We start from the raw sequence: 14,485 nt of genomic DNA, 5'->3' as shown, positions 1-14,485 counted from the left end.
TCAAATTGAGTTCAAACTCAATACCGAAATTCATATTCAGTTTTCAAAATTTCATACCGAACTTGATCTTCGGTGGAGATAGTTTTTCTAAAAAACATTATAATCAAGTTGATGCTCAATCTTTTAATTGTTTGGTGATGATTCCGCAAAGATTTCAAAGAATTATATTCGAACATAAACGGAGGAAATTGTATGTATTACATAAAATGTTTTAACAAGAATTATTTTTTTCCATATATCGGAACTATTTTAGGTTGGATGAACCCTAAATCTGTCAAATCTGCTTTATGATAATCGAACGGATTTGGAGTCCATTCAACTCTAAAGTAAGTCTGATGCACGTGAGATCTACTTCACTCAAGTAATTAAGGGAGTGTTCGGCAGACGAACGGGAATAGGAATGGGATTGCAAAAATTTTGAAATAAATTTTACTGTTCATGTGGAAAAAAAAATTCAGTCTGAGTGAATTTTTGTTTTTCCACGTAAACAGTAAAATCCGAACACGCCTTAAATGATCTGGTTTTGTTGAGATTTATGTAGCTTTATCGCATTATAGAAGTTATAAGGTTATATCGATAAGAAAGGAATTATAGAAGTTATAGGGTTGCAAATGCAAATTGTAATGCCTATATAAACCAAGGGATCAATGGAATCAATTAATTCTGTTTTGAACCACAATTCTTTTTGGTATCAGAGCACAGAAGATCCCGAACCCTAATTTCAGCTCCGCCAGAACTCCGCCGCTCACCTGAGCTCCGCCCTTTGCTGGCCGGGTCGCCTGCCCTACTGGTCACGGGCTGAGCTCCGCCAGGTCCCGAAGCTCCACCCCAGGCCGCCTCTGGCTCCGCCCCTCTACTGCTCAGATCTGCTCTGAGATGGTTTAGATCCGCTCTGGACTCGTTTTCTACAGATCTGTTGCTTGCTCTCTGTTGCTCTCCGTTTTTTTTGAAGTGTCTCCATGGCTTGCTCTCTGAATCAGCTCTCCTTGGCTTGCTCTGACCTGTTGCTCTCCGTTTTTTAGAAGTGTTTCAATTCTCTCCGTTTTTTTCTTGCTGATTCTTCTTCTCTAAATCAGCTCCCTCTAAAAGGGTAGTTCTTTTTGTTCATTGGCCGGCGTGAGGGGCTTATATACCTCACGATACCCGAGAGGCGGGTTTTGATCGGAGTTTCGATCGGGTTTGCACTCGATTCTTGATGAGATAGATCAAGATCGGGTCAAGAAAGAGAAGAAGAAAGGGGGAGATGGTTTAGATCCGTCTTGAGGAGCACGATCGGGTCTTTATGAGAGATACGAGTGATCGGATCGAGAAAGGGAAGGAAGTCAAGGTGATCTGTGTGATCGAAGACTTGGATTCTTTGAGAGAAGATGTCCAGCGAGAGTGACAAAGGGAAAGGGGTTTTAGAATGCCTGTCGGGTATTGATCCGGAGGTTCTAAAGGTGTTGGTTGGTCTCATCCAGGGAGCCAGTGTCCAGACCAATACCTTGGCACGTGATCCACCACAGGTGAAGTTTGATCTCCAAACTGTGGAGCTTAAGCTTGATGGACCGGCCTCATATCTGAGTTGGTCGCGTCGGATCGAGACTGCTCTGGAAGGGAGGAAGCTAAAGAGGTATCTGACAGAGGATGAGCCAGCTAGTGCTACTGCTCAGGCTGAGGAGTGGAAGACCACACATATTTTTATCTACACCTGGTTGCTCAACTCGATGAAACAATCGATCGCCTCTTCAGTCGATGGCATCCGACTTGTGAAGGACATCTGGGCAAAGCTGAAGAGGACCTATGGTGGGACTGAGAACCACATGAGGGTGTTCCAGATTCAGCAAGAGGTATTGGCTGTGGTGCAGGGTGATAGATAGATTCAGGTTTGCTCCTTGAATCTGGAAAAGCTATGGGCAGAGCTTGATCACTTCTCACAGGGGTTGAATTGTTGTGATCCGAGCTGCAAGAAGGAGGAGCTCATTCAACAGACGAGGACTATGCAGTTCCTGGCTAAGCTGAACTCGGCTTTTGATCAGAGGAGATCAGTTCTCCGAGCCCAGACGAAGATCCCTTCATTGGATGAGGTCATTGCAGCGATGATGCAGGAGGAGAGTCGCATGGTGATACATGCTGAGCCGAGTGGACCTCCAGGCGCACGATCAGCTTTGGCTGCCTCGAGCTCAGGTATGACAGGTGCCAAAGGGGAGACTCGCAGGTGTTACAACTGCGGGAAAACAGGTCATCTGATCAAGGCTTGTCCTAGGCCACTAAGGGAGCGAGATGCAGGTGGTAGAGGGCAGTTTGCGAACCGTGGACGCGGTCGTGGGGGCAGAAGAGGTGGAAGAGGAGGCAACCGAGCAAATCTGATGGTTGCAGAGGAAGAAGAGGAAGCTATTGTGGGATTATCTGAGGAGGATCTGATCAGGGAGATAGTCAGGAGGAGGCAAAGAGGAGCAAGTGAGGAAAAGAGTGCAGTTGATGATGCATCCATCACGGGTAACGTTGCTTCTGTTGCTTACTCAGCCACAGGTACTTGTGATACTCTTGCTATCCCCTCTATATCCACCACTAGATCATCAGATTGGATAGTTGATTCTGGTGCATCTCGCCATGTGACTAGTGCTGCTAGGGAGTTCTCTTCCTATACTCACCTAGCAGTTCCAGAGAGCATCCGGATAGCTGATGGTACGGCCCAGCCGGTGGTTGGTAAGGGTACAGTGAAATGTACCAACACTTTGACTTTGTCTAATGTTTTGCATGCCCCTTCTTTTCCTGTGAATCTTCTATCTATAAGTGCCATTGTCTCACAACTAAATTGTGTTGTTTTGTTTGATAATCCCAAGGTGATCTTCCGAGAGAAGGAGACGGGGAAGGAACTTGGGACTGTCACACTGCATAAAGGCCTGTGGTACATGGATAAAGAGGGCATGGACTCGGCCCTCTCATCCATTGTTGAGAGAAGTGTAGAAGACCTGCTGTTGCTCCATCATAGGCGATTGGGTCATTCTTCATTTCCAGTTTTGAGTATGTTGTATTAGCCTTTGTTTGAAAAGGCAAATAAGGAAAAATTGGTGTGTGATGCGTGTGAGTTAGGCAAGCATACCAGAAGCTCTTATGTTAGCTCTGGAAGTATGAGGTCTTGTAGTTTTGATTTGATTCATTCGGATGTATGGGGACCTTGTCCTACAACTACTTTGAATGGATTTAGATACTTTGTGTCTTTTATTGATTGTTTTTCTCGTTCAACTTGGCTTTATTTGATGAAAAATAAGAGTGATGTGCTTGCTTGCTTTAAAAATTTCCACAAGATGGTTCAGACTCAATACGGTGCAGTTGTGAAAGTATTGAGATCTGACAACGGGACAAAGTACACTAATAAGGCGTTTGGGGAATACTTGTCATCTCAGGGGATACAACATCAGACCACGTGTCCGTACACACCAGAGCAGAATGGGGTATCGGAACGAAAGAACAGGCATCTCCTTGAGGTAACTCGGAGTATGATGATTTCGATGAAAGTGTTAGTCTGTAATAATCTAGAAGTCAATAATACGATAAATTATCACAAAGCTTTGTTCATGAATTGAATGTTTATTTATATATCATTTTGTTGCCTTGAGTATTATTGAAATTATGGATCATTTCGAGTTCATGACTGAAATTGTGAAACTCCATAATATAGATAATATATACTCTTAAAAGTCACTGACCAAGGTAATTAGCAGGAACACTAATTACCGCGATAAGGTTAGCATATGGATTAAAAGATGGTTAAGTTTTACAAACCACCTGACACGAGATGTCATTTTAATCACATGGATACATGTTCTAGGAACATGGTATTTGACAGACCCCGAATAAAACATTAAATAGAATTGTGTTCGTGTCATTTATGTTTTAATTCAGTGTCAAGTTCTAAAGTATGAGGTATTTATCGTTCCCACTAAGAAATATGTATGTGTGAGTGTTATCTAACGCTGTCCGTAAAAAGCAGTCATAACGGTAGCATTTCCATACGTATAGCTTAGCTGAGGAAGTGATAGTCTGCCAAGAATACTATTTGTCCCTCGTATCTCTATACGAGCTATAGCATCACTGGGCCCCTTGGTAGAGTTAAATTATCTGCATGCGGTATAATTACAAGAGTAATTATATTTGATAATCTACTCAAGATCAAGAAAAGATACAGTTAGCAAGGATGACACACATTTACCTTGAAACTGATCTGATAGCTATGAGACAGAAGAACAGACACAAGTAAATTGTTTACTGGATCGTGATATTGTACAGTACATCATCATCTGTGTAATTGGATGGTCATAGTGTATACTGCCAGATGCGTCCTATGATTATAGAAGTTAAAACAATTTTAATTATATTTACCAACATAACACAGATTCTATTGGGTCACACCATATAGGAGTTAATCGGAGAATCTTATTGTGATTGATTATAAATTGGTTATGATCAATATTAAGATGGTTATAATTAATTATACGTGTTATAATTAAATTATATTTGTCATGTTAAAAATGACAAAGCAAAAACTAATGGTTATAATTAGTTATACTTGGTATAATTAATTAAATTAATTGTACGTCATTTAGAATGACAAACATAAACACAGGTTTGTTTATAAACGTGTTTGACATGTTGTATAAAAATTACCAAACGAAAACCGTAAACGAATATATTTGTACATGACAATTATACATATTTGATTTGGATATTTACTATTCATAGTGGGTTTGGGTTAATGGGTTTAGAATCCATTAAACTAATCTAACCAATATGAAGTTGCAAAATCAAATTTGAATGCCACATCCAAAATGGCAAAAATGTAATTTTGTCAAGTACGGGGGTATTTCGGTCTTTTGGCGAACCTCCTCATTTGCCTATAAATAGAGGGGCATAGGTGAAAGAGAAAACTCACTAATTCACGTGTTAATCTGATTACTTGGTTAATTGCATTTCTCTCTTTCTCTATTTACGGTTTTTTGATTGGTGAATAGTGTTTTACCGAATTTTCGCGGTATTTCAGATTTGGTTTAATTAGCAAATCTGATTGAAACAAATTTTTCAGTGAATAGTGTTTTTGCAGAATACCGTGGTTTATAGTATTTCTGGCAAAAGAAATAAACCGCTCTCTGGTTAGTCCTGGTGGATAACCAATAGAGGTATCACACGTGTGATACTCCGAGTCGATTCCTTCCCTGGTGAGGCTCTACTCGCTCGGTCTGCATTCCAACTGTGATTTGGAAACAAGGTATAAACATGTTATATTAATCTATTTAATTGATAAATAGATTTAATGTTTTAGAAAATCAATTATGGAGTAGATCTGTAAATAGGATTAAACGGATCTTCTTGATTCGTTTAATCCGTAGCTTAAGGTAGATGTAAAAGTTTTGTTTTACTCTTTCCGCACCTTAAGCATATAAATGGGTTTGAACAGTCAAAACCCCAACATTATTAATCAATGGGTTTGAACAGTCAAAACCCAACAGAAAGTCCCAAAGTACTTGTGGGGGCAAGCAGTTTTGACAGCAGCCTATTTGATCAACAGGATGCCCTCACGGGTATTGGATTGGAGGTCTCCAATTGAGATGCTGACAGGTTAGAATGGAGACATTCTTCCTCTCAAAACTTTTGGGTGTGTGTGCTTTGTACATGACAACAGACCAAATGTGGGGAAACTTGATCCACGGGCGGTGAGATGTATCTTTGTGGGGTACTCAGCCACTCAGAAGGGGTATGCGTGCTGGAGCCCAGTTGAGAGGCGGATGTTTGTGAGTATGGATGTTACCTTTCACGAGCTCGAACCATACTACTCCTGAGAAGCAACATCACCATTTGAAGACTCGCTCGATACAGGAGGTATAAGGCGAGAGGGGGAGAGTAGTGGTGATGGTGAGAGGAGGACGGTGAGTGTGGTGGGTGGTATTAGTTGCCCAATTCTTGAGAAATCGGCTGTGGTTGAGCCAGAAAAGGAGAAGGAAATGGAGAATTCGGTTAGAATTGAGACAGAAGTTGAGAGGATTGAGCCCGAGGGTGGTAGAACTCAAGCTCAGGGGGAGTTGCGATATGGTGAGGTGTATGTAAGGAGAACGAAGCAAAATGAGGGAACCGTACCTACAGTGCCACTTGTGCCAAGTAACTTGTCCCTGCCTACTCCGACTCTCGAGACACCTTCACCATCGACCTCAGACCCAGAATACACAGGTGATATGATTCCTCTCTCTACTCCTCCCACTCCTCTATCGGTAAGGAGGACTTCTCGCGAGAATGCAGGCATTCCTCCTGATCGATATGGTTTCCCACATGACATTGCCAGATTTGTCTCTTACTCACACATATCACCTGTACATGGAGCATTCATTGCATCATTAGACATTGTCTCTATCCCTAAGTGTTGGCAGGTTGCTAAAGAAGATCCGAAGTGGAAAGCAGCCATGCTAGAAGAGCTCAGTGCCCTTTGCAAGAACAAAACGTGGGAACTTGTGTCACTACCACCAAGCAAGAAGGCTGTTGGATGCAAGTGGGTCTTCACAGTAAAGCAGAATCCAGAGGGTCTGATTGAGCGCTACAAGGCTCGGTTGGTAGCGAAGGGGTATAGCCAGACCTATGGAATTGACTATGACGAGACCTTTGCACCAGTGGCGAAGATGAGCACAGTGAGGACATTGATTTCCATGGCAGTGAATGGTGGATGGCAGTTACACCAACTCGATGTGAAGAATGCATTTCTTCATGGTGATTTGTTGGAGGAGGTGTACATGGAGGTTCCACCAGGGTTTGGCACAAACCAGACAGTGGGTAAGGTATGCAGACTAAAGAAGTCACTCTATGGGTTGAAGCAGTCCCCTCGGGCCTGGTTTGATAGGTTCAGGAAAGCTATGGTAGGCATGGGCTATCAGCAAATCAATGTTGACCACACGGTGTTTACTCGACAACATGGTGGTCATATTACTATGCTAGCGGTATATGTCGATGATATGATCATTACTGGGGATGATGCGGGGGAGATTGCACAGTTGAAGGCAAGATTGGGGAAGGAATTCGAGGTGAAGGATCTGGGACAGCTTAGGTACTTTCTTGGGATTGAGGTGGCTTGTGAAGCAGGGGGGGATTGTTCTATCTCAAAGAAAGTATGTCCTAGACTTGCTCACTGAGACAGGCATGTTGGGGTGCAAGCCTGCAGTGTCTCCAATTGATGTAAAGGCCAAGATGAGTGCAGAGGCAGGAGAACAGGTTGACCGTGAGAAGTACCAGAGACTGGTAGGCAGGTTGATCTATCTGGGTCACACTCGTCCCGATATTTCATTTGCAGTGAGCGTGGTGAGCCGTTACATGCATGACCCTAGGAAGGACCATATGGACGCAGTGTACCACATTCTGAGGTACCTGAAGAGTGCACCAGGAAAGGGCCTATTTTTCAGGAAAAAAGGGCACATGAACATTGAGGGTTATTGTGACTCTGACTGGGCTAGTTGCCAAGATGACAGGAGATCCACATCTGGCTACTGTATGTTTGTAGGGGGGAACTTGGTCTCATGGAAGAGCAAGAAGCAGCCAGTTGTCTCGAGATCGACGGCAGAAGCCGAGTACAGGGCTATGGCATTAGGAGTTGCTGAGATGATGTGGTTGAAGAGGTTATTGGAAGATCTCAAGGTGAAGCACGAAGGGAAAATGAAATTGTGGTGCGATAGCAAGTCAGCAATTAGCATTGCCAACAATCCGGTGCAGCATGACAGAACCAAGCATGTGGAGATCGATAGGTTCTTCATTAAGGAAAAATTGGAAATTGGGCTATTGGAGCTGAGTCACGTAGCTACTAGAGACCAAGTAGCTGACTGCCTCACTAAAGGACTTAGCTCAATAGATCTAGTTAGGTTATGTGACAAGATGGGCTTGATGGATATCTTTTACCCATCTTGAGGGGGAGTGTTGAGATTTATGTAGCTTTATCGCATTATAGAAGTTATAGGGTTATATCGGTAAGAAAGGAATTATAGAAGTTATAGGGTTGCAAATGCAAATTGTAATGCCTATATAAACCAAGGGGTCAATGGAATCAATTAATTTTGTTTTGAACCACAATTCTTTTGGTTTACAAATGTTCGGCTCTAATTCAATTGTATAGAGTATTAGATAGTCAAATAAAAATATGGTCCGTTCATCTTATATCGAACATTTTATATTATATCTTTAGCACGGACGTCAATGGTCAGAATCGGTTTCGATGGGGTTATACTATTATTGTATTGTTTTTTATGAAGAGGTTTAACAAATACCTTCATTTTTTTATACCTCTATCATGCTTCTATTTTCTAAATATGAATAACTTTAAATTTTAGAAGTAAAATATCAGACTGAAACTGTTAAATGTGATATATATATATTAATTTCTTTACATGTATATAAAAAATTTATCACTTTTTGATTTTGTTTTTATTTGAATCAAAAAGTTGAAAATTAACGTCAGAATTTATTAATATCAGTGTATTTTTGCAATCTCTTTATGTGGATTAAAACCAGTGTTCTAAATAGCGCGCTATAGCGTTTTTGGAGACCAAACACTATGCTATGGCATTAAAACACGCTATTTGCACTACAGACGCTATAGCGGTAATAGCGGTCCGCTATAGCGTATAGCGTGTAGCGCAAATAGCGTGTAGCGCAAATAGCGCGCACTATGCAACATTTGCTGTTTTTTTTTCCAATTTATATGAGCTTTAAAATAAATAAATGGTGAAGATATTGTTTAATTTTGATGAATATTACATTATATCAAATTCAAGTCCGCTATAATAATTTTTTTCATTTTGCTCTTGGTTTTTTTTTTAACTGATGATAAATGAAATATATAATTGCTAAATTATGAAAATTTTAGGGACTAACAAGAATTTCTTCAAGGATCATTTGTTTATTTTACTAGAAGTATGATTTTTTTTTCTTTTCAATTTCTAGGTTATTTTAAAATTTAAATAGAAAAAAGATAAATTATGTTATGATGTTGAAGATATTTTAAATAGAAAAAGATCGATAGTTTATGATATTAGTATTACTATAGATATTTTGAGCCGCAATTTGGACTTTGTATTGGTTCAATATGAATATTATAATTTTTTAATCAATTTGATATTATTTATTGTTCTATGAGACTAAATAATGTTGATATTTAATACAAATATATAATATAATTTTTATAAAAATAAAAAACGCTATTTGGAATAGCTTTCGCTATAGCGTCGCTATTCGCTATAGCTTTTTTTGGAGGCTCCCCGCTATGACGAGATAAACGCTATTTAGAACCTTGATTAAAACAAAGTTGAAAAGTGATAATAAATTTATGTGCATGTAGAGAAAATAATATATATCACATCTAACGGTTTTATTTTGATAATTGAATTAAAATTTGAGTTATTTTATGTTAAAAAAAATAGAAACATAATGGAGACACAAAAATGGAGGCATTTGAACTCTCCTCTTCTTTTATACGGATTAGATCTGATCTAAGCTGATCTGTGGAGATATGTTGAGTCCGAGTTTGAAACTATAGAAATTAAATACACGTTGAGAATCAATCATATAAATTTTCATGATAATAATGAAATCAAATTTATTGTACCCTGTAATATTTTATTTTAAACTATATAGAAAATCACATATAAATATAAATATTTTGAAAATAATAGCAGACAATTAACCCTTATTCTGTCCTACTGAATCCGCTATTAGATCCGCAAATAGGGGACATGTATCAACCTGATTTAAGTCATATAATTATAGCATGTTCTAAAAATTAGATATTGCACTGTTCAAAACAGCGTGGATGTCGAAGATAGATAGTATATATAAGAAAAGGAGATTCAAATGCTTTTATTTTTTGTGCCTCTATCGTATTTTTATTTTTTAAAATTTTAATAACTCAAAATTTAAAACCTAAGAGTCAAAATAAAACAGTTGGATTTGATTTATGTTATTTTCTAAATGTTCTCATAAAAAAAATATGACATTTCAATTTTGTTTTTATGTGAATTCAAAAGTTGAAAAATCAATGTTTAGAAATTATCCACATGAGTATGTTTTTTACAAGCTTTTGATGACAATCAAAACAAAATTGAAATGTCATATTTTTTAAATATCAATAGATAAAATGATATTGATCATATCCAACGGTTTTATTGTGACTTTTAAGTCTTAAATGTTGAGGTTTTAAAGTTCATAAAAATAGAGACATGATGAAGGTACAAAAAAAATGAAGACATTTGAGCTCTGATTCTACAAGAATTTATAAAAATATAAACATGATACAGATGATGGTACAATCAATTTTAGAACAATTTTGTAATGCATGGTTACTAATAGTGATTTTAATCTTTAGATAATTCTCAGGTCTGATTGGACTTTTAAATCGTTTAGCTTCACATTATATCTTAATTTCGAGTAATTATGGATTGGATCAAATCAGGATGAAATTGATCTAATTGAGACTATTTTTTTATATTTCATTCAAGTTAAGGTCGGTTAAGATTTTAAGTTGAATACTGGATTATCTTCAGTTAGATTATTTTAAATTATGATGATTTTGGATTCTAGTCAGGTTCTCAAATCATCTCATATTTAAAATATTTTTTTGTTTTGAATAAATTTCTTATTGGTCTGAATCAAATTTTACCAGCTCTTTTTGCACCAATTGGATTTGTTGGTAGTTATGTAGTAGCTATAGACATCAACAATTAAAAGATCTGTTGGATGACACGTACGGTGACGGTCCACTAAATTAAGGAAACCTAAATTTAGATCATTCATAAACCATCTGTATTAAACCAGATTCTTCAGATTTAGACATCGAGATAATAGAGAAAAAATCGTTTTGCACATTTTGTCTGTATCTTGGATCAGATCTTCTGCGGTGACCAAGATTGTAAAAAGGTGAGGCCAACTATAGCCGAATTCACATCCCATCAGGTTACCGGACTAAGTACAATTGAACTGGACGGGCAAAAATTGTTCTTTTTAAATTGGTACGAATCTCAAAGCTCAAATAATACTGTTCCTGCATCATCCCGAGCAAGCACTGACTGAGAGTAAATCTGGACCATCCGTTTCAATTGTGTTGAGTCAAGTACTTGGGAGAATACGGATCCACAATCGCCATGGTGGCATGTAGGGCTGGGCAAAAATGCTCGAACTCGTAACTCGCTCATTTACAGCTCGTTTGACTCGGCTCATTTACAACTAAGCTCATTTACAATTCGAGTTGGCCAACTCGTTTAATAAATGAGCTGAGTTCGAGTTGGCTCCAACTCGCTCATTTATAACTCGAGTTACATAAAGTTACATAGTATTGGTCACAATAAATTCCAAAATAATCAAACCCGAATCTCTAGACTGTTATTTGTGCTTTGAGATTCGTGTAAAATATGTTTGAACTTGTGTTGTAATACTATCACTGGTTAAACGAGTTGTGAATCAACTCGAGTTGATAACGAGCTGAGTTTGAACTCGTGTTGTAATACTATCACTAGTTAAATGAGTTATAAACGAGTTGTGAGCCAACTCAAGTTGATAACGAGCTGAGTTCGAGTTGGCTCTACAACTCGTTATTATCATCTCAACTCGAGTTGGCTCGCTCGTTTATTAAACGAGGCGAGTTCGAGTTGGGGGTAACTCGCTCAAACTCGGCTCATTTACAGCCCTACTGGCATGGTGCATTAGATAATTACCTACTTGGTCACAGTCGAGAATTCGGATTCCTAATGTAAATAAAAGTTTGAGTTTAGATTCTGACCATCTGATCAAAATCTGTACGAATATTAGGGCTTGTTCGGCTCACCATCGGAAATGAGTGTAGGCATAGGAATTGAACTGTTTTTTACTGTTTCTGTGGGGAAAAAAAATTAAGTTGAACTGAATTTTTATTTTCCCACGCAAATAGTAACAGAGCCAAACAGGCCGAACTACCACATAATTATACTATTTTATCTAGATTCGGATCAGATAGTTCGAATCTAAACTCAAAACTTTTGAGTTACTTTCAGACTAGTTCCCTTCAGTCAAGGGAGTTCGGAATTCAAATCCCATAAAGTAACTCAAACTTTCTCATACAGATTTTGAAATTCGGTTATAATTTTTTTTTTTCGGTTGAAACTAAATTTGAAGTTCGGTTGTAATTATTTTTTTTTATTATAATCTGAACTTGAAGTTCAGATTTGTTTTTTTTTTAATCAGCATTTCATACCAATATGAATTTTCTGTGGCATCGTATGAGAAAAATAGATCAAATTGAGTTCAAACTCAATACCGAAATTCATATTCAGTTTTCAAAATTTCATACTGAACTTGATCTTCGGTGGAGATAGTTTTTCTAAAAAACATTATAATCAAGTTGATGCTCAATCTTTTAATTGTTTGGTGATGATTCCGCAAAAATTTCAAAGAATTATATTCGAACATAAACGGAGGAAATTGTATGTATTACATAAAATGTTTTAATAAGAATTATTTTTTTCCATATATCGGAACTATTTTAGGTTCGATGAACTCTAAATCTGTCAAATCCGCTTTACGATAATCGAATGGATTTAGAGTCCATTCAACTCTAAAGTAAGTCTGATGCACGTGAGATCTACTTCACTCAAGTAATTAAGGGCATGTTCGGCAGACGGACGGGAATAGGAATAGAAATGGGATTGCAAAATTTTTGAACTAAATTTTACTGTTCATTTGGGAAAAACAAAATTCAGTCCGAGTGAATTTTTGTTTTTCCACGTGAACAGTAAAATCCGAACACGCCCTAAATAATCTGGTTTACAAATGTTCGGCTCTAATTCAATTTTATAGAGTATTAGATAGTCAAATAAAAATATGGTCCGTTCATCTTATATCGAACATTTTATATTATATCTTTAGCACGGACGTCAATGGTCAGAATCGGTTTGGATTTTGGATGGGGTTATACTATTATTGTATTTTTTTTATGAAGAGGTTTCAAAATATCTTCATTTTTTTATACCTCTATCATGCTTCTATTTTCTAAATATGAATAACTTTTAATTTTAGAAGTAAAATATCAAACTGAAACTGTTAAATGTGATATATATTAGTATATAAAAAATTATCACTTTTTGGTTTTATTTTTATTTGAATCAAAAAGTTGGAAATTAACGTCAGAATTTATTAATATCAGTGTACTTTTGCAATCTCTTTATGTGGATTAAAACAAAGTCGAAAAGTGATAATAAATTTGTGTGCATGTAGAGAAAATAATATAGATCACATCTAACGGTTTTATTTTGATAATTAAATTTAAATTTGAGGTATTAATGTTAAAAAAAATAGAGACATAATGGAGACACAAAAATGGAGGGATTTAAACTGTCCTCTTCTTTTATATGGATTCGATCCAATCTTAGCTGATATGTTGAGATATGTTGAGTCGGAGTTTCAAACTGTAGAAATTAAATACACATTGAGAATCAATCATATAAATTTTCATGATGATAATGAAATCAAATTTATTGTACCTGTAATATTTTACTTTAAACTATATAGAAAATCACATATAAGCCAATTAACCCTTATTCTGTCTTACTGAATCCGCTATTAGATCCGCAAATAGGGGACATGTATCAACCTGATTTAAGTCATATAATTATAGCATGTTCTAAAAATTAGATATTGCACTGTTCAAAACAGCGTGGATGTCGAAGATAGATAGTATATATAAGAAGAGGAGGTTCAAGTGCTTTTATTTTTTGTCTCTATCATATTTTTATTTTTTAAAATTTTAATAACTCAAAATTTAAAACCTAAGAGTCAAAATAAAACAATTGGATGTGATTTATGTTATTTTCTAAATGTTCTCATAAAAAATTATCACATTTCTATTTTATTTTTATGTAAATTCAAAAGTTGAAAAATCAATGTCTAGAAATTATTCACATTAGTACATTTTTTACAAGCTCTTGATGACAATCAAAACAAAATTGAAATGTCATATTTTTTTACATATCAATAGATAAAATGATGTTGATTCCAACGGTTTTATTGTGACTTTTAAGTTTTTAAAGTTTATAAAAATAGAGACATGATGAAGGTACAAAAAATAAAGGCATTTGAACTCTCCTCGTACAAGAATTTATAAAAATATAAACATGATACAGATGATGGTACAATCAATTTGAAGAAATTTTTTGTAATGCATGGTTACTTCCACAAACGTCACAAGTCATAACATCAGTCTAGACAACTTGGTCTAAAATTACATGAAAAAAAAAAGATACATTTATAATCCTAATTTTTAGTAAAAGCTCTAGAGACCAGGTCAGTACATATTCGGATCAGCTACGAATCAGCTTGGGTCGACTTATTGGGGTTGATGAAATTGCTTGATAAATGACTAACTAATTGACCTTTAAATTGTATATATCATACTTAACTTATCTACACTATATGTAGAAAAACAAACTTATAATTTTTTTTTAACATTCAGAAA

At 36.6% G+C, this 14,485-nt stretch overlaps 1 protein-coding gene across 1 annotated transcript; it reads left to right on the top strand.

Annotated features, from left to right (window-relative positions):
• Positions 1-1,367: 1,367 nt before the first annotated feature.
• On the top strand, positions 1,368-7,154 carry LOC144575268 (uncharacterized). Its single transcript, XM_078325363.1, has 4 exons — positions 1,368-1,829; positions 1,890-3,006; positions 5,857-6,320; positions 6,402-7,154. The coding sequence occupies exons 1-4, from the start codon at positions 1,368-1,370 to the stop codon at positions 7,152-7,154; spliced, it is 2,796 nt and encodes a 931-aa protein (XP_078181489.1).
• The last annotated feature ends 7,331 nt before the right edge of the window (positions 7,155-14,485 follow it).

This window comes from Carex rostrata, chromosome 24 (genome assembly GCF_964058835.1).
Source record: "Carex rostrata chromosome 24, lpCarRost1.2, whole genome shotgun sequence".
Lineage (NCBI taxonomy): Eukaryota > Viridiplantae > Streptophyta > Magnoliopsida > Poales > Cyperaceae > Carex > Carex rostrata.
This window is presented reverse-complemented; position numbering and strand designations above follow the sequence as displayed.

Excerpts from the sequence above, each read along its gene's own strand:
- LOC144575268 (XM_078325363.1), top strand. The coding sequence starts at position 1,368 with ATGTCCAGCGAGAGTGACAAAGGGAAAGGGGTTTTAGAATGCCTGTCG. Across the intron at positions 3,007-5,856 it reads TTCTTCATTTCCAGTTTTGA|GAGGTATAAGGCGAGAGGGG; the intron begins GTATGTTGTATT and ends CGCTCGATACAG. Across the intron at positions 6,321-6,401 it reads CACATGACATTGCCAGATTT|GTTGCTAAAGAAGATCCGAA; the intron begins GTCTCTTACTCA and ends AAGTGTTGGCAG.